Here is a 19,619-nt window from a genome sequence, read left to right on the forward strand (position 1 = left end):
CCAGACAATTACATTTACCTACATTCATGCATAATGGTCTTTTTTTTTTTTTTAAGATTTTTTACTTATTTATTTGAGAGAGAGAGAGTGCACAGAACCAGGGGGAGCAGCAGAGGGAAAGGAAGAAGCAGGCAACCTGCTGAGCGGGGAACCTGATGTAGGGCTCGACCCCAGGACCCTGGAATCATGACCTGAGCTGAAGGCAGATGCTCAACCTACTAAAGGACCCAGGTGCCCCCATAATAGTATTTTTTGTAAAAGTGAAAATCCTCTTTAGATTTCTTTCACTTAGGGAAGACAGGTACTAATGTAGGTATTTTGTAAAAGTGGCATTACATGAGCTTTTGGAAAGTGAGGGATACTCTTTGATTTACATCATTTTGGCTTTCGAAAGGTTTCATAGAAATGCTTCATTTTGGGTAGTAGGGGCACCTGTACTCCCATAGACAGCTGAGCAATCTGAGGCCCAGAGAGGGCAAGGACTTCCTTGAAGTCACACAGCAGGGACATAAGCCAGATTTCTGATTGTGCTAAGGTCCTCCTACACTCCCACCTCCACTTCCTCCAGGAATCCAAGAGGCAGGAAGGAGGCCTCAGACTGGAGGGAGCATGGGGTCAGGGCTCATCTCCCATGGTCTTTTCAGGAGCCCACTTATCTCCCACCATCCCCCTAATTCAGGGCCCACCTACCTTAGGCCCCCTCTCCCCACCATCTCCCACCATCCCCTTCCCTCAAGGACCCTCTGACCTTGCCCACAATCTCTGTGTCAAGGGGGTCCTCTCCCACATTGCCCCGTGCCAAGGCCCTATTGCCTGAAATCTGATTCAAAGTTCCCACACCCCACCCAGAGGGCCGTCACCCCCACAACATCCTCTGGACACCACTGTCCACAGCCCATGCTCTTGGACACCTCCTATAAAGAAACCTCCGCAGTCCCACTCTGGGCAGCCCTGGTGGCTCAGCGGTTTAGCACTGCCTTCAGCCCAGGGCATGATCTTGGAGACCCGGGATCGAGTCCCACATCTGGCTCCTTGCATGGAGCCTGCTTCTCCCTCTGCCTGTGTCTCTGCCTCTCTCTCTGTCTGTGTCTCTCATGAATAAAAAAATAAAATATTAAAAAAAAAAAAGCCTGAACAAGATTCCACAAAGGCCTGGGGCTGACAACAGGGAAATAAACAGTCACTAGCCAGACTTGATCTTTAAAATATGGCTCATTGAGCTTCAGCTTGGGACCTTCCCCACACAGGGGGCCTCTCTACCAGCCCCTTTGGCAGGGGGTGTCTCCCCCACCTCATGGGAATGCCCTCCAGCAGGCCTCAAAGCCCAAACCAAAAGGGATGTGGGTCTCAGGAGACAGCTGGGGTTAGGAGTCACCAGGCTATTCCACCTGGGTGTTCTGCAGTCCCACCAGCCCTGAAATTTCATTCCATGTAAGGGAGCCGGGCTTGCTGAACCTTCCACACACATTTTTTGAGGCTCTTCTGGTGTACCCACCCCTTAGCACTCTGGCCATTTACCCACAACTCATTCAGGGGCAGGGCCTAAGACTGAGGGGGAACCATGGCTGTGGGAGCTAGGAAAAAGAAAGGCCCATGCCTCAGATACCAGCCACACCTTGACAGAAAGGGGCCAACAACTCCCAATGTTACTGTTAAATTTAGGAAGGCAAGGGGCACCTGACTGGCTCAGCTGGCAGCATGATCTTGGAGTCATGAGTTTGAGCCCCACATTGGGTGTGCAGATCACTTCAAATAATTTATTTTCAGAAAGTGTAACTCTAGAAATAATGAAAACATTCATGATAATGTAATGGCAATAACATCGACTACCATTTAGTCGATGTTATTGAAGAGTATAAAATATCAAGACTCTTCCAAGCACTGTACACAGACCATTTAACTGAGTCATTATAATCCCAGAAGTGAGTGTGGTACTATCAGGATCTCCACTGTCTCGATTATGACATCAGGAAGGTCATCACAGCCTAGACTTACTTATTTTCTTTCTTTCTTTCTTTCTTTTCTTTCTTTCTTTCTTTCTTTCTTTCTTTCTTTCTTTCTTTCTTTCTTTCTTTTCTTTTCTTTCTTTCTTTTCTTTCTCTTTCTTTCTTTCTTTCTTTCTTTCTTTCTTTCTTTCTTTCTTTCTTTCTTTAATATTTTATTTATTTATTCATGAGAGACACACAGAGAGACAGAGGCAGAGCGAGAGGCAAGCTCCCTGTGGAGAGCCTGATGTGGGACTTGATACCAGGATCCTTAGGATCATGACCTAAGCCAAAGGCAGACACTCAACCACTGAGCCACCCAAGTGCCCCACAGCCTATATTTTCATCTCTGACTCCAAAATCCCAGCTCTTTCAATTATAACAACTCCCTCTTCTAAAACTTCTCAATCCTGGGGGTGCCTGGGTGGCCCAGCTGGTTAAGCGTCTGACTCTTGATTTTGGCTCAGGTCATGATCTGAAGGTCCTGAGATGGAGCCCCACATTGGGCTCTTCACTAGGCATGGAGCCTGCTTGAGATTCTCTCTCTCCAGGACGCCTGGGTGGCTCAGCGGTTGAGCGTCTGCCTTTTGCCCAGGGCATGATCCCAGAATCCGGGATCGAGTCCCACTTCGGGCTCCTTGCAGGGAGCCTGCTTCTCCCTCTGCCTGTGTCTCTGCCTCTCTCTCTGTGTGTCTCTCACGAATAAATAAAATCTTAAAAAAATAAAAAATAAATAAAAAAATAAAGGGCAGCCCGGGTGGCGCAGCGGTTTGGCGCCGCTTGCAGCCCGGGGCGTGATCCTGGAGACCCAAGATCGAGTCCCACGTCGGGCTCCCTGCATGGAGCCTCCTTCTCCTCTGCCTGTGTCTCTGCCTCTCTCTCTCTCCCTGTGTCTCTCATGAATAAATAAAATAAAATCTTAAAAAAAAAAAGAGAGATTCTCTCTCTCTCCCTCTGCCCCTCTTCCCCAATAAATAGTCAACCCTTTCCCAAGTCTCGTCTTGCTATCTGAGGGGAGGAGGGTATCCCAACGTTCTTAGTCCTAACCCATGCATCCCTGGGAGCTCAAGGGTTGTGGGGGGAGCTTTGCTCTCCACCTCAGAAACTCCCTCCGCCATTTGCCTTTGCCTCCAAGAACAAATAGATTCCCAGGAATTATCTACAGCCATTCAAAATGTGGTCCATGGACCAGAAGCATCCGCATTACCTAGGAACTTGTTAGGAATGCAGATTAATGGGTCCCACCCCGGATCTTCAAAGTCAGGACACTTGAGTTTTTTAGCAGGCCCTTAAGGTGTTTTTCATGCACTCTAGAGTCAGAACGACAGTTTTCACGAGCCCCGTTGTACTCCCGGGGGGGGGGGGGGGGCGGTGAGTACATGACGCCCGCTTCTGCCTTTAGATCTCCCGTGATAACACCGAGTCCTGACCACCCACCTTCCCGGCCACCCACCTTCCCGGACGCCACACGCCTCGCTTTTGAAACTACAATTCCCACAATGCCTAGAGGCGCTCAGCGCGGCTTCACGCGGCGGCAACTCCCAAGGTGTTTCGCGAGCCAGAGCCTCCCGGACACCATTAGGACTACAACTCCCACAATGCTCGGCGGCAGAACCACCGCCCCCGGCGGCTCCGGAACGGCGCCACGTCGGCTCTGCTGGGTGGGGCCGGGCTCGGGCTGGGCCGCCGGGGTCTGCAGGGCCCCGGGCTCGTTACAGCGGTTCTACCCCTCACGACGCAGACATGGCGGCCGAGAAGGACCAGCAGAAGGATGCTGAGCCGGAAGGGCTGAGCGCCACGTGAGCGAGCCGGCTCTAGGCACCCCCTCCCCGACCCAAACCCGGGAGCCCCGGCCCCCCGCCCCCTTCTCCTTCGGGTCCCAGGAATCCGGGCTCTGGACACTAGAGTCTGGGCCCCTGGTCTCCAGTTCAAGGACTCTGGAGTCTGGGCCCTCCTCGCCCTCCTCCTCTGGGATCCAGGGGTCTTGGACCTCCTTCCACCCTAGGGCGCCGGAGTCCAGCCCCCCTCGGCACCCTTTTTGCTCGGGGGTGGGGACTGGGGGCTCCGGGCTCCACCCCGGTCTCCCACTGACCCGGCGCCGCCCACCAGGACCCTGCTGCCGAAACTGATCCCATCTGGCGCGGGCCGTGAGTGGCTGGAGCGGCGCCGCGCGACCATCCGGCCCTGGAGCTCCTTCGTGGACCAGCGGCGCTTCTCGCGGCCCCGCAACCTGGGCGAGCTGTGCCAGCGCCTCGTACGCAACGTGGAGTACTACCAGAGCAACTATGTGTTCGTGTTCCTGGGCCTCATCCTGTACTGCGTGTGAGTGCCTCCCCGCCCCGCACGCTCCAGCCCACCGACCCGGCCGCGCCCCCGCCGCTCGGCCCCGCCCCCACGGGGACCTCTGCGCCAGACCTTTCCACCCGAGGGCCAGGCCACCACCACGGCCCTGGCAATCTGGCCGGGACCCAGCGTGACCAGACGTGACCTGGCCTTGCCTGGCCTCAAGGACGTAGGTCAGGGTCCCCCTGGCTGGCTCATTCCCAGCCGCCTGACCCATGCCTCCCTACCCTTCTCCAGGGTGACGTCCCCTATGCTGCTGGTGGCTCTGGCTGTCTTCTTTGGCGCCTGTTACATCCTCTATCTCCGCACATTGCAGTCCAAGTTTGTGCTGTTTGGTGAGAAATTCCCTGTCCAGATGGTTCTCTGATCCTTCAAATCCTGGTCTTGGAACACAAGCCTAAAACCCCAAACCCGTCTGCCCAAGCATAAATTTACACTAGGTCCCTCTAACTGGAGCCGTTGAACTCTAGACACACAAAATACGCACACCCAAGTATCAGATCCCCCCAGTTGGTATTTCTCAAAGCTAGAGATACCCCAGAACCTACTCTTCACCTGGCTCCTGTCCTTTAAAGCTACTCCCTGCCGCCCCCATCCTGTCACTGTCCTGCAGAAAGCATCAGCTGCAGGTACGCACGTTGGACACCAGGTGGCGACCTTACACTGGCCTAGATCTGTGCCCCTGGCCTTCCCGCTTCCTGGGGTGGGGCCGGAAAGATCTTGGGACTCTTCCAAGAGAGAAGCTGAGGTTTGGGGCTCCTCTGGTCCCAGACTGGCCCTTAGCACCACTGGGAAAAGAGAGGACTGAGTCTCCACCCAAGGGGAGCTCTAGATTCAGAGTGGCGGTATGGAAGAGCTGGGATCAAACAGGAAGACCCAAGTCAGAGTCCAGGGGCTTGCACATTCTGCCCATGACAGGGCCCAGGCAGGCACCTGAGTGGCATGGAGGAAGCGGCTGGAGCACAGCCATGACTTGGCTTCCGCCCCTGTTGCCGCCAGGGCCTGCAGACACGATCTTCCAATCGGCCCGAGAAGCCAGAAGTCTGCATGATTATGTGAAAGCACTTAGTTTCCCATCAACTATAAATCAAAATTTGGGGGGAACATTGTGCAGATTCAAAAACTACATCCACAGATCAGGCTTGGCCATTGGGCGACCATTTTGAGACTCCTGGTCTATGTGGGTGCAGATTGGGGCAGGAGAGCCGTAGTCTGGGGGAGTGGGAGGCTGGGAGCTTCCTAACAGAAGTTGGGCTGAAGGGCCGTGAGCAGGGCTAGGGCGGGAGTGGGGATTGTTGTGGTAAGGAAGGTGTGCTCTGTTCCGGTGGGCGGTGGGCGGTGGGAACATCAGAGAAGTGGCTGAGGTCAGGGCTTGGAGGGCCTTGGCATGAGGAGTCGGGATGATCCTGGGGCCCTGGAGCTTGTGTCACCAGACTGGGCGGGGCATCAGGGGTGACTCAGGGGGAGGGCATGAGTGTTGGAACAGCTGCCCCCATTGCCATCTGCCCCACCCCCACCCCCAGGCCGAGAGGTGAGCCCAGCCCATCAGTATGCTCTGGCCGGGGGCGTCTCCTTTCCCTTCTTCTGGCTGGCTGGTGCAGGGTCTGCTGTCTTCTGGGTTCTGGGTGAGTACAGGGTCTGGGAAGCTGGGGTGGGTGGTGGGGGAGCAGGTGAGGGAGCAAGGCCCTGAACTGCCCATTTTCTTACAGGAGCCACCCTCGTGGTCATTGGCTCCCATGCCGCCTTCCACCAGATGGAAGCTGTGGATGGGGAAGAGCTGCAGATGGAGCCTGTGTGAGGACCTGCGGGCCTCTGGAATCGGCTGCCTCATCCCTGTTCCCCCCTGCCCCGCTTGGCCCCGAGGCCCTGGCCAAAGGCCTCCTTCCCATCTCGAGCCCAGGGCGGGATTCCAGCTGTGGAAATAAAGCTGTTACAGTTGTCATTCAGATGCTTTCCCGGGGTCTTCTGTGGGCCTGTGCGGGTGGTCCGGGGCGACTGCAGAGGCCAAGATAGAGGGGTCCCCTGGGTAGGTGGGGGTTCGATAAGCAAAATAAATCACTGAAGTAGGATGGGGGCAGCCAGGGTGGCTCAGCGGTTTAGCGCTGCCTTCAGCCCAGGGCCTGATCCTGGAGATCCGGGATCGAGTCCCACGTCAGGCTCCCTGCATGGAGCCTGCTTCTCCCTCTGCCTGTGTCTCTGCCTCTCTCTCTCTCTGTCTCTCATGAATCAATAAATAAAATCTTTAAAAAAAATAAAGTAGCATGGGAGGGGCGCCTGGGCAGCTCAGGGGGTTAAGCATCTGACTCTTGGTCTCAGCTCTAGTCTTGCTCTCAGGATCATGAGCTTAAGCCTCGTGCCGGGCTCCATACTGGTGTGGAGCCTACTTTAAATTAATTAATTAATTAATTAAAGAATATATAATAGGATGGCAAATGATGGTAAGTGCTGGGGGATGGGGGGAGAGGGAGCCAGGGGTACCCCAGACCGCGCCCCATATACAGTGATTTGCTAGGAGGGTTCGGTACATGGTCAGACCCACAGCTGTAATTCATTATCATGAAAGGCTACAAAGCAAAGTCAGGGAAGGGAAAAGGCACATGGGGCAGAGTCAAGAGAAAGCCCCGCTGGAGCTTCGCAGACTCCTCCCAGGGGACTCCCACTCGCTGTGCTGCTGTGCTCGTTTCCTCCAGCAGCAGGGTGTGACAGCAGGTATGGATGTCTGCCAGGGAGGCTCATTAGAGACCCAGGGCCCAGGCTTTCTGCTGGGGGTGGTGGTGGTGGCCACACGAGCACCCTCTGTCTAGCATGGACCGAAATTCCAGACTCCCAGAAGGAAAGCAGGGGTTCAGCATAGAGTATCACTTGCACAAACAGCGTGGACACACTGAGTCATTCTTACAGGGGCCAGGGAGAAGCCTTCTGGATCCCAAGTTCCCAGACACCAGCCAAGGGCCAACGATGCAAGCAGCCCTCTCTAAGGACAACCTACCATGTTAGCTCTCCTGCATAAAGAAAGTTCTGGAGCTGAGTTACAGATTAAAGGCCTCCCTGAGGCCCTGCAGCCGAGTGAAGGAGCAGCTGTAGATCCCTAAGAGGAAAATATTCTGGGCAGATGTAGTAGCCAGTGAAAGGGCCGGAGGCGGGGTGGCAGGCAGCGCCCTGGAGGCGGGAGGGAGCAGCAGGGAGGCCCAGGTGGCTGGAGCAGGTGAGCCCTGCAAAGTGGAAGACTTTGGCTTTACTCTGAGGTGGGAGGGACACAACCCACTCGTCATTAATAACGTGAAGAGTGTGCGGTGAGGAACAGGCCTGAGGGAAAACACTAGGCCGAAATGATAACAAAGGAGGGCGCCAGGCCCTGAGAAGCTGCTTCAGATGCGGCCGGCCTGGAGGTGCTGTCTGAGGAGGTGACATTTCAGTGAGCCCAGAGGGACACGGAGGCAGCCACAGGCAGAGGGATGGGTGGCCTAAGCAGAGCCACAGCACCAAGGCCTGGCAGTGCAGGCCCCTGGCCTCCCCAACCTCCTGTGGCATCACCAAAACCCATTCACTCACCATTCAAGTGTCCTGTTGAGTGCCCGCTGAGGACTTGGCGCTGTTCTGGAATCGTTGGTGGCCACATGTGGCTACTGAGCCCTTGAAACATGGTGGCCCGAACTGAGGTGTGCTGTGAGTGTAGCATCCATACCCGACTTCAAGGGCTTAGCAGGAAAGGGTATAAGATGTCTTTTTTTTTTTTTTTTAAGATTTTATTTATTTATTCATGAGAGAGACCCAGAGAGAGAGGCACAGGTACAGGCAGAGGGAGAAGCAGGCTCCACGCAGGTAGCCCGATACGGGACTCGATCCCGGGTCTCCAGGATCAGGCCCTGAGCCAAAGGCAGACGCTCAATCGCTGAGCCACCCAGGCGTCCCTAAAATGTCTTTTAATAATTTTCTATACTGGTTATATGTTGGAAGTGTAATATGTTGGAAAATACTAGGTGAGCTTGTTATTATTTTTTTAAAGATTTACTTGTTTATTTTAGAGAGAGGAGAGTGAGAGAGAGCAGGGGAGGCAGAGGGAGAGGGGGAGAGGATCTCCAGCAGACTCCCCACTGAGCACAGAGCCTGACGTGGGGCTCAGTCCCAGGACCCTGAGATCAGGACCTGAGCCAAAATCAAGAGTTGGAGGCTTAACTGACTGAGCCACCCAGGTGCCCTGTAAGTAAATTTATTATTTTCACTTTTTTCTTTACTTTTTAAAATGTGATTAAGTAGAAAATACCTCTGTGGCTCGTATCCTGAGTCTACTGCACACACTGGCTGGCACGCTGGAGAAATAGTAGCACCACAAACAGATGAGCCCCTGCCCTCTCCCGACTCACATTCAGTGGGAGAGGCACGTGATACATGAACCAAACCCCCAGCAAACACGAAACTTAGGAAGTGATAAGCTGGTGAAGCCAATAACATGGACTGGGCAAGGCTGGAGAGTCGTGGAAGGAGAGGGCTCGCTTAGAGTGGTGAGGCAGGGCCTTGCTGGGCATGAGGCAGAGATTGCTCCTTGGAGGTCTAGGGGGAGAGTATTCCAGCCAGTGGGAACAGCAAGTGCAAATGCCCTGGGGTGGGAACTGCTCAATGACAAGACAGCGCTTGTGGCTGGGTGAAGGGTGAAGGAAACAGCTGTAGATGACTGGTGAGGAGGATGTTAGAGCCAGATCACACAGGACCTGCAAGCCACTAAGAAGGTCTTGGGATTTTAGCTTAAGGTCATGTGGACTATGGGAGGATTTTGAACTGTGTGGCAACAGGGCCAGGTGTGAATTTTTGGAATATCCCTTCGGGTTTGTGTAGGGGCATGGGCTAGAGGGACAATTGGGCCAAGGAGGAGGAGGCAGGGACATGGAGTGGAGAGGAGGGACAGGGAAGACAAATTCGGAACCAGGAGCTTAGGGACGGATGTGCGTAGGAACTGAGAGGAGCCCCGGGCGTGGGTTTCCAGCCCCACGGGGAGACCAGGGGGCCAGGGGCGCTCGGCCCACGTTGGGTTTCATCACCAGGGGCGCGCTTCCAGTGGCTGCCACCAGGGGGCGGGAAAGTGCTTTCTCCAGGGAGGGCGCCAGAGATGGACTTTGGGAACTGAAACCTGCCCGCCCCAGGCCCAGGCCCAGGCCAGCCCCAGCTGCAGCAAGGCCAGGTTCCCAAGCCCACCTGTGGGGTGGTAGGCGGCGTTCTGTCCGCCGATGGAGATGCCGGTGCTCCGGGGGGGCCGTCTTCATGCACACAGGGTGGGTGGTCCCTACGTCCCGTTGACACTGCCGAGCCTGGAGGGAAGGTGGTCAGGCTCCTTGTCTGGAGGTGAGGAGACCAGGGGCCCAAGGACCAGGACTGGGGTCACTGAGGCAAGTGGTCGGCAGCCTGGGGTTGGGTGACATGGGAGGTTGACTCAGTCCAGAGGCCTTTTTTTTTTTTATTTTTTATTTTTTTTATTTATTTATGATAGTCACACAGAGAGAGAGAGAGGCAGAGACACAGGCAGAGGGAGAAGCAGGCTCCATGCACCGGGAGCCCGATGTGGGATTCCATCCTGGGTCTCCAGGATCGCGCCCTGGGCCAAAGGCAGGCGCCAAACCGCTGCACCACCCAGGGATCCCCAGAGGCCTAATCTCGGGGTGACTGGCTACAGGTCCCTAATTCTGATGTTGGGTTATTGAGATGCCTCAGACCAGAAGTTTCCATGAGGGTGGTGAGGACTGGAGGCCCACTCCCCGTGCATCCCTCCTGAATGACCTCAGGTTGAGAGGTTTGGATTGGGACAACAAAAATGAGGACTTGGTGTGTCATCAAGGGGTCAAAGGAAAAAAAAAGGGACAAAGGTCTGGTCATCTCTTTTGGTGACAGATCCTGGGAGTCCAGCTGGCTTGTTGGGAGTGACAAATTGGGGGTCCAGTTGTCAACTTCATTATTAAAGAGCCTGTGGGTCCAGGTTTGGTGTGACAGGGACAAGGGACCTAGCTGTTTGGTGCAGGGGCGCCTGGGTGGCTCAGTTAAATATCCAACCCTTTGTTTTAGCTCATGTCATGATCTCAGGGTCATGAAATTGGCCCCTGTTGGGCTCACACTCAGTGGGGAGGGGTCTGCTTATGATTCTCTCTCCCTCTGCCTCTCCCCCCACTCACACTCGCTCAGCTGTCCCCCCCCCAAATAAATAAATCTTTTTTTTAAAAAAATATTTTATTTATTTGAGAGAGAGAAAGCAAGCACGAGCGGGGGGGAGGAGCAGAGGAAGAGGGAGAAGCAGGCTCTCCGCTGAGCAGGGAGCCCCGCATTGGGCTCGATTCCGGGACCCTGGGATTATAATCTGAGCTGAAGGCAGACACCCAACCAACTGAACCACCCAGGCGCCCCTCAAATAAACAAATCTTAAAAAAAAAGATTGGGGATCCTTGGGTGGTGCAGCGGTTCAGCGCCTGCCTTTGGCCCAGGGCGCAATCCTGGAGACCCAGGATCGAGTCCCACGTCGGGCTCCCGGTGCGTCGAGCCTGCTTCTCCCTCTGCCTGTGTCTCTGCCTCTCTCTCTCTCTCTCTGTGTGACTATCATAAATAAATAAAAATTTAAAAAAAAGATTGTCTAGTACAGAGTGACAAAGCCAGGGAGTTGCCTATGCCTCATTTTAGGTGTCAGCTGGGGCATCTGGTTGTCTTATTGGGGTGATGGTTTCTAGTTTGGGGTAATAGAAATTGAGGATCTGTTATCAGCTTTGAGGTGACAGAGACTGGTGGTCATTTATCCAGCTTCGGGTGATAGAAAACGGGTGCGGGTAGCTAGGTGGCAACTTTGGGGGCATGACCCTGGGAGTCTAGGACTCTGGTTTGGGATGACAAGGTAGGGTGTCCCTTTGGAGGTGACCTGATTGGAGTCTGTCATCTCCTTGAAGCAAGAGCAACAGGCCACACCATCTAGTCTGGAGCAGCAGAGCCTGGGGGTCCTGCTGTGTAACTTGGGACAACAGAGTGAGGGGTCTCACTGCCTAGTGTGAAGTGACGACTGGGGAGTTGCATTTTTTAGTTTAGGGAATGTCTGCTTGGGGTTAGGAACACAATGGGTCTAGTTCTCAAACTGTAAGTGACCGATGAGGGACTCTTTTGTCTGGTTGAGTGACCGGGACTGGAATTGTTCTAGCTGTCAGAGATGGGGGTCCTTGTCAAGGTTGGGGTGATGGGAGCTGGGATTCTAAGGTCCAGTTTGGGGAGACAGATGGTATCTAGTTGCTAGGCTGAGACTCCAACATTTTAAGGTTTGGGATGCCAGGTTGAGCGCTCGGTGACTAGTTTGGAGCAACAGAAATCGGGAATCTGGTGGATTCCACTGAGGTGTCTGAGACTGTGGTCATCCCATTGGGGGGTATCAGATGCACAGACCAATTGTCCCGTTTGGGGTTATAGAGACCAAAGGACTGCTCATCTGTTTTGGGGTGATGACAGTGGGTTTGGAGCTTTGGTTTTGGGTAAGAGACAGTGGGGGGCCATTTGACTGGTTTGAGGCAGCAGACGCTATAGGTCTGGCTGCCTAGTTGGGGTGACAGACTGACTAGGGTCTATTGTTTGGCTTGGAAGGAAGAGATTAGGAACATGGTTGTCATGATTGGGATTTCAGAGGACTCTGGGGTTTCTTTGTCTACTGGGTAGGCCAGATAGTGGAGATCCAGATGTCTAGTTTTAGACATAAGAAGTGGGGAGCACTCAGGGGCACCTGGGTGGCTCAGTCGGTTAATTGTCTGACTCTTGATTTCAGCTCAGGCCATGATCTCAGGGTCATGGGATCAAGGCCCTCATCCGGCTCTGTGCTCAGCGAGGAGTCTGCTTGAGATTCTCTCTCTCTCTCTCTCCCTCAGCCCCTCCCCCTTGCTCACATGCTATAGATAATAAATAAATAAATAGATAAATAAATAAATAATTCTTTTTAAGAAAGAAGTGGGGGTTCATTGTCTAGATTGGGGTGCCAGAGACTGGGGTTCTGGGATTCAGGACCGGACTTGAAGTGGCAGAGACTAGTGTCTAGTTTGGGATGACAGAGACTAGGGATCGGAGATTAGGGATGAAAGGGTTCTAGGGTCTAGTTTAGGGTGATGTAGAATGGGACTTTGCTCATCCGGTTTGGCACGAGTGGGATGAGGGGTCTGTTTGTCCAGTTTTGGGGAATAGATGAGGCCGACTGACAAGAGGAAAGATAGGGGGCTGTGGGGCCCTGTCTCTGGTTTGAGGTGATACTTCAGGCCCATAGTTGCTCAGTGCAGAAGGACAGAGCCCAGAGGTGCTGTTGCCTTGTTCGGGGTAGCAGGGTCTGGGGGTCAGTTGCCTGGTACCGTGGGGCAGAGAATAGGTTCCAGGAATATTTGACAGAGATGGAAGGCGTGGTTGTCGTGGGGAAGAAACCAGAATCCCAGGGACTATTTGGGTTAACAGACTCTGGAAATCTGGCCACCTAGTTTTGTGGGACAGAGATTAGGGTCCCTGAGGATATTTGGGATGACAGACCAGGGTCTGCTTGTCTAGAGTTGAGTGACAAACTGGAGGTACTAAGGAGCATTTGGGGCAAAGAGACTAGGGGTTTGGCTGTCTAGTTTTATAGGACAGAGACTGGGGTCCCAGGGTGTTTTGGGGGTGACAGAGAATGGTGATCTGGTTGCTAGGACAGTGACTGAGATCTCAGAGTATGTTTGGGATGGCAGAGATTGAGGTCTGATTGTCTAGTTTTAAGAGACAGAAGCTGAAGTCCTCAGGATGTTTTGGGGTAACAAACCGGTTCAGACTGGAGGTTTGGTTGTATTGTCTGGGTGGGGGACTGGTGCTCAGCTTGCTAACTTGTGAAGATAGAGTGACAGACTTTATTTACCCATTGTCACTATTCAAGGTAACAGAGACTGTAGGTCTAGTTGTCCAGATAGGGTGACAAACTGTGGATCCTGTTTCCTAGTTTAGGGTGACAGCAACTGGGGTCCTTTTGTCCAGTTTGGATTGACAGTGATGGGGATGCAATTTTCCAGTTGGGGCAGATGAACTGGGGTCTACCATCTAGGTTGGGGTTATGGGATCAAGTGACAAGGGCCCTGCTTTGGGGTGACATCAATGGAGGATTCAGTCTCTTGGTTCCAGGTGACAGAGACTGCCTGTCCCTGGGTCTGGGGCCAATTTGTGTGAACAGCAGTTCAGTTTAGGTTCAGAAACTGAGCCATGCATCTATCTTGGGGTGAAGAGTTGGGAGTTCCCATGGTCTATCTGGGGATGATGGGATGGGTAAGACACACTGAATAGTTTAAGGAATTCAGACAGGGTCAGCTTGTCTCCCATGGACAGAGGAGGGGTGCCTTGTGGGGGTGCTATCTACCTTGGGGTGACAGACCAGGAGCCCAGTTGTCTAGTCTGAGGAAGCACGAAGTGGGGGTCCGAGGGCCCGATTTGAGATGATGCTTGACGTTATGGAACTGTTTTCACAACAAGGGTCTGGTGCTGTTTGGGGCGGTGTAACTGGGGTGTGGGAGCCGTTTCATATGACAGAGATTAGGATCCAGGACCTGGCGTGGAGCATTGGGCCAGGAACCCAGCGGTGTGGCATGTGGCCGCACGGGAGGCAGCTGACTAGCCCAGGGCGGGGAGGCGCAGACTCGGGGTTGCCCTTCTTGGCTTGTGGTGGCAGGAACTGTTGTTCTGGTCTCCTGGCTTGGGGCGCAGAGCCCAGAGCCCCAGGACCTTCCAAATGCAGCTGAGTCTGAGAACCCTTGTTGCGTGGGTGCTCCCGTGGTGACCGACTCAGGGCTTTCCTGCACCCCAGGCATGCGGTCCCCGGATAAATGTGGACCTCAGAGTGGGCGTGGCCACCAGCATGGAGGTGTGTTTGGGGGTTACTGGAGGTGGGAGGCTGGGAATTTGGAAGCGGGGAGCCAGGAAGCCAGGACCACAGGACCCAGGATCCACTGGAAGGGTCCTCAGTTGGGTTAGGGGATGTCTGTGGCACAAAGAGCCAGTGGCTCTCAAGGCTGGGGGCACCTGCGCATGAGCGGCGTAGAAGTCGCCAACATGGGGACAGTTGAGGATGGGGCCCGAACACTAGGCTGAGGAGTCTCTAAGGGTGGGGCACAAGGAGCTGTCCAGAGGGGTCTCTGGCTGGGGGGATGGGAGAGACTTGGCTGTCTTAATGGGATACCACAGGGTCCCCAGGGTCAAAGGGATGACCAAGTTGTACGTGAGAGCTGAGACCCGGATGCCAAGTCTCTTGGCATTAATTGTTACAGGTAAAGAAAACAGGGGACTCCGATTCCTCCTTTGGGGACATGGGATGCTGGGTTTCCAATACTGAATTTGGGGTGACCAGAGTCCCTCCTGCCAATTCTGGGTTTTTGTGAGCCCATGTTCCCGATTTGGGGAGCCTCAAACCAGGCTCTGGATCTGTGATAGAGGGGGCTCACGTGGAGACTTCAGGGGGCTTTGCCCATCAAGATTGGGGTGAGTGAGTCTGGAGACCAATAGAGAGTGGCTGGTTTGGGGGTTGCGAAGACAAGCCATTCAGATGTCTGGTTTAGGGGTGCCTACCATAGCTGCCCCGATGTGGAGGCTGAGATGACCATGTTGTATGTGAGAGCTGGGACCCGGAGGCCAAGTTTAGTGGCCACTCCCTAGGTCACCTGCCATTGGCTATGTCCTCTGATGCCTCCCGGGGGGTGGGTGGTCATTCTTGTGTATCAGAAGCCTGGCTTTGGAGGGGCAGTTGAGACGGGGGTGGGGGAGGGGACTAGTTGCCTAGTTCGGAGGTTACTAAGGAAGATTCCCTAATATTCCTTGGACCTGGTTTAGGAATGATAGAGTTTGGGGTGCTGTTGCCTAGTATGAGGGGGTCTGAGGCTGATCGACCCAGGTACCTAGTTAAGGGTGACCGACATGGAGCCTCAGAACTTGGGGAGCCTAAGTGCCTGGATTAGAAGCGGCTTAAAGTGGGGATCTTTATGCCTCGGTCAGGGGTGGACTAACCCTCAGGCCCAGATGATGAGTTTGGGGTTAACCAACTAGAAGGGTCCTGATGCTTATTTCATTTTGGAGGTGCTGACTCTGGGATCCCAGCTGCCCCTTCGGGAGGAGCTCCGTGTTAGGTGTCTGTCGAGGCTGTGATGATGAGGAGGTTGGAGGTTACTGTCTACGGGGGATCCCGAGGTTCACTTAATGGTGATGGTGGCCAAAGGAGTGTTGGGATCTAGTTAACAAATTTGGGGGTGACTGTGGGTCCCTGATACCACAGTGGTGAGTAACTGGTCTGAGAGCCAGAAGCCTGATCTGGGGAACAGAGGCTAGTTTGGGGCACTTGGCGATGAGGGTCCACACCCCTAATTTGGGGGTGACCAGTGAGTCTAGAGATACAGAGAGTTGGTTTGGGGTGGGGTGGGGGCTATATTAGTATCCTGTGGCTTAAAGCAGATTCTCTCAGAGCTCCGGAGGCCAGAAGTCCAGAATCAAGGTGTCGGCAGGGCCACGCACCCTCGAAGGCTCCAGGGGAGGCCTCGTCCAGCCTCTGGCAGCTGGGGGCGTTCCTGGACTGGTGACTGCTGCGCTCTGGCCTCTGTTCCACGTGGCCTTCTCATCTCTCCGTGTCTTCTGTTTCTTAATAAGGACATTCAGGGGCACCTGGCTGGCTCAGTCAGTGGAACGTGTGACTCTTGATCTTGGGGTTGTGAGTTCGAGCCCCACCTTGGGTGTGGAGACTGCTTAAAAATAAAAAATCTTAGGGGCGCCTGGATGGCTCCATTAGTTAAGCGTCTGACTTCAGCTTGGGTCAAGATCTCAGGGTCCTGGGATCGAGCCCCACTTGGGCTCCCCTGCTCGGCAGCGAGTCTGCTTCCCTCTCCCTCTGCACCCCTCTCCTTGCTCATGCTTTCTCTCAAGTAAATAAATAAAATCTGAAAAAATAAAATCTTTAAAAAAAGAAAAGGACATTCATCACTGGATTTAGGGCCCACCCAGGTAATCCAAGATGATCTCATCTCAAGATCCTTCACTTAATCACATCTGAAAAAAGACCCTTTCCTGAATAAGGTCACATTAGCAGGTTCTGGGGTCAGAACATGGACATATCGGGACACCTGGGTGGCTCAGCAGTTGAGCGTCTACCTTCGGCTCAGAGTGCGATCCCGGGGCCAAGGATGGAGTCCCGCATGGGGCTCCTTGCAGGGAGCCTGCTTCTCCCTCTGCCTCGTCTCTGCCTCAATCTCTGTGTCTTTCATGAATAAATTCATTTAAAAAATCTTTTTTAAAAAAAGGAACATGGAGATATCTTTTGGGGGGGACTACCGTCAACCCACTACAGGGGTGTTTGAGGCAGACACCCTAAATTTTGAGTTTGAGTTCCACTGATTCTGGTGCTCCCAGAGTTTGGTTTAGGATGATCAACTTTGAGAGTCGGCTCCAGATAACTGATCTGGGGCTTCTTGACTTGATTTGCTTACTTTGGAAGGGTAAGAGCCTATGAGATTCTAATGGCTAGTCTGGGGGTAACTGATGATGTAGTTTGGGGATCACTAAGCTTCAGTGTCTCAGAGTTCCATGGTTGGAGGGTCTGAGGTTGGGAAGCTAGCTGCCTAGTTGGTGGGTTAACTTACTGAAAAGCTCCTGACTCTCACGAATGGGGGTGAGCCCTGAGCGGGGGAGCTCAGGGGCACCTGATGCTGGGGTTCTAGATGCCAAGCCGGGAAGCATCTGGTACCTCAGATAGTTGTTCAAATGGCTGGCTGTTCAAATGCCTAGGTCAAGGTCAAGGTCACCAGTGACTGGGTCTAATGCAACATTTGGGATGATGGTAGAGCCCTGGATGGCTAACGTCAAGGTGATTTGCTGGGGGTTCCTCATCCTGGTGTAGTGGAAATGAGTCTGGGGAGCCAGATGTGTAGTGTGGGGAGTCTTTTTTTAAAAGATTTTATTTATTTATTCATGAGAAACACAGAGAGAGAGAAGCAGAGACACAGGCAGAGGGAGAAGCAGGTGCCCCGCAGGGAGTCTGATGCGGGACTGGATCCCGGGACCTTGGGATCAGGACCGGAGCCAAAGGCAGAAGCTCAACCACTGAGCGACCCAGGCGTCCCTCGTGTGGGGGAGTCTTAAGCTGGCAGCCCAGATCCCAAGTTGGCATTGATGGAGTCTGGGGATCAAGATTGGGGTTGGTCAGTTTAGGGGTTACTGAGTTTCAGTCCTTTTTCCTAGTTTGAGAATGGGGGGTATCACTTGCTGAGTGGGGTGTCTAGACGGTGATTTATCTTGGGGTCCTCATGTTTGCTTAGGGTTCAATGAGGAAGGCCTAGTTTAGGCATGCCAACTTTGGGGCCTCCTGATGCCTAATTTGGGAGTCCTGAGTCTGGGAGAATATGCCGATTTTAAGGGTATCTTACTGATGCTTATTTTGGGGTGACTGAGCTAAAGGCCTATCTCCTTTATCCTATCATTTTCTGGGGCTGGAGGTTTGGGATGCATGGGACTGGGATCCAGAATCCTTATTTTGGGGTGTTTGGGACTGGATTGGGGGTACAGTCTTGGCGTTCCTGAGTCTGGGTTACTATTCTTGAGGCCTGGTGTGATCCAGGTCTGATCTGGTGGGGGGGGAGTGTCTTCCCTCTGCGTGGAGATTTCTGAAGGAAGGTGGGGATTCCCGTGCCTGATTTGTGGGTACCCAGATGCCTCCTGGGGAATCTGAAATTGGGGCCCAGGAGTGCTAGAGGCACGGTCACTGGCTCTGGGGTCCCCACCCCCCAGGGCCACCCCCGAGGCTGGGCCTCTCCTGTGGGTGTTCAGGGGGGCAGCCCGTTTTCGGGGGTCGCCAATCTGGGGGCGACCCGCCCGGAATACGTGGTTCCGACGGGCGCCCCGGGGGCCGGCGGGGCGGGAGCGGGGGTGCTGCGGCGCAGGGCCGGGGTTCCCGCGGGAAGCAGAGCGCGGCGGGGCAGCCGGCGGCGGGAGGGCGAGCGCCGGAGTGACAGGAGAGGAAGAAAAATGGGCCGAGAAATCAGAGTGGACGCGCGGGGGGCGAGGCCGGGAGCGGGCGGGGGCGCCGGCGGGCGGGGGCCGCGCCTCTGCCTCGGGGGACGCCGCCCGCGCGCCTCCCCGCTCCCCGCCGTGGGGGGGCCTCCCTGCCCCGAGGCCGGGGCGCGACCCGCCCCCGCCCCGCCCCCCGTCCCCCCCTCCTCCGGGGAGTTCTCAGGGCTTCCCCGCGCGCGGACCCCTCGGACCCGCCGGCGCTCCTCCCCCTCCGCCCGCTTTCGGCCGAGCCGCCCACGGTCTAGGCTCTGCCCCCGCGACCCAGCCCCGCCGCTCAGCGCCCTGCGCCCCCCCCGCGGCTGACTCCCGCCCTACGGCTCCCTCTCCCTTCGGGGCTCCCCCAGCGCCCCCAGCCCTTGCAAAGGTTTGAAGCGGAAATGGGGCGCGCGGCGGCGGCGGCGGGGGAGGGGCGGGGCGGGGGCGGCGGCCAATGGAGCGGGAAGCAGGACAAATGAGGCCCGGCCCGCGCGGCCGACAGGCCCCTCCATCTTCCCATTAGCGCCTAATGGCCCCCCCGCCGCCGCCTGATGAAGATTTATCGGCCCCGGAGCCCCCGCCCCCCCCGCCCCCTCCGCCCCCTCCGCCCCCGCCCGGCCCCCGCCCGCGGCCCAGACACCTGATGAAGCCGTCGGGGGGCGGGAGGGGCTGCGGGAGCGCACCCGGGGCCAGGGCAGGGCCCCGACCGGCCGGCAGCGAGACAGGAGGCCACCCAGAGAAAGTTCCGGGGGCGCCGACCAGGGGGCCGAGGAGGGTCCGACCACAGCAGCCCAGGCAGCGCCCCCAGCAGTGGCTCGGCCCCCAGCTCTAGGCCTTCAGGGGGTCCGAGGGGGAGGATGGAGCTGGGGGGTCGGAAGCCTGGGTCCCAGAGACAAGTGGGCTCCTTATAGGAACTTCTGGATCCTGAGGGAGGGGAAGGTTGGGGACCAGGACTCCCGCCCCGGGAGGAGAGGGGGCTGGGAGCCCGGACTCCGGGGGCCCTAGGCTGGGAGCTTGGCACTGGGGGGGGGGGGGCTGGGTTGGGAGGCCCCTGATTGATTTCTGTTTACCGGCTGTCCCCGCGGGCGGAAGAGCGAATCGCGCCCCATCCATCAACAGGCTCGCAGCCTCCCTAATAAAAACATTTTACTCCTAAATGATCTCGAACTAATTAACTCAAAGTGTTAATTAAAGTTTGCGCAGACAGCATTGTCATCGGGGAGGGCGGTGGATCCATCTTCCTGAGAGAGAGACAGGGTTTGGGGG

General features: G+C 55.3%; 1 protein-coding gene across 1 annotated transcript; it reads left to right on the plus strand.

Annotated features, from left to right (window-relative positions):
* The first annotated feature begins 3,585 nt into the window (after positions 1-3,585).
* On the plus strand, positions 3,586-6,274 carry RABAC1 (Rab acceptor 1). The gene is made up of 5 exons (XM_072776426.1): positions 3,586-3,784; positions 4,095-4,307; positions 4,566-4,663; positions 5,852-5,953; positions 6,038-6,274. Exons 1-5 carry the CDS (start codon positions 3,729-3,731, stop codon positions 6,124-6,126), a joined length of 558 nt encoding a protein of 185 aa, XP_072632527.1. The 5' UTR covers positions 3,586-3,728; the 3' UTR covers positions 6,127-6,274.
* Positions 6,275-19,619: the final 13,345 nt, after the last annotated feature.

This window comes from Canis lupus, chromosome 1, assembly GCF_048164855.1.
Source record: "Canis lupus baileyi chromosome 1, mCanLup2.hap1, whole genome shotgun sequence".
Classification (NCBI taxonomy): Eukaryota; Metazoa; Chordata; class Mammalia; order Carnivora; family Canidae; genus Canis; species Canis lupus.

What these genes read in the sequence shown, in the direction of transcription:
- RABAC1 (XM_072776426.1), top strand. Translation starts at nt 3,729, where the DNA reads ATGGCGGCCGAGAAGGACCAGCAGAAGGATGCTGAGCCGGAAGGGCTG. An exon ending in CCGGAAGGGCTGAGCGCCAC is followed by an intron (nt 3,785 to 4,094) that starts GTGAGCGAGCCG and finishes GCCGCCCACCAG; the next exon opens with GACCCTGCTGCCGAAACTGA. An exon ending in GGCCTCATCCTGTACTGCGT is followed by an intron (nt 4,308 to 4,565) that starts GTGAGTGCCTCC and finishes ACCCTTCTCCAG; the next exon opens with GGTGACGTCCCCTATGCTGC.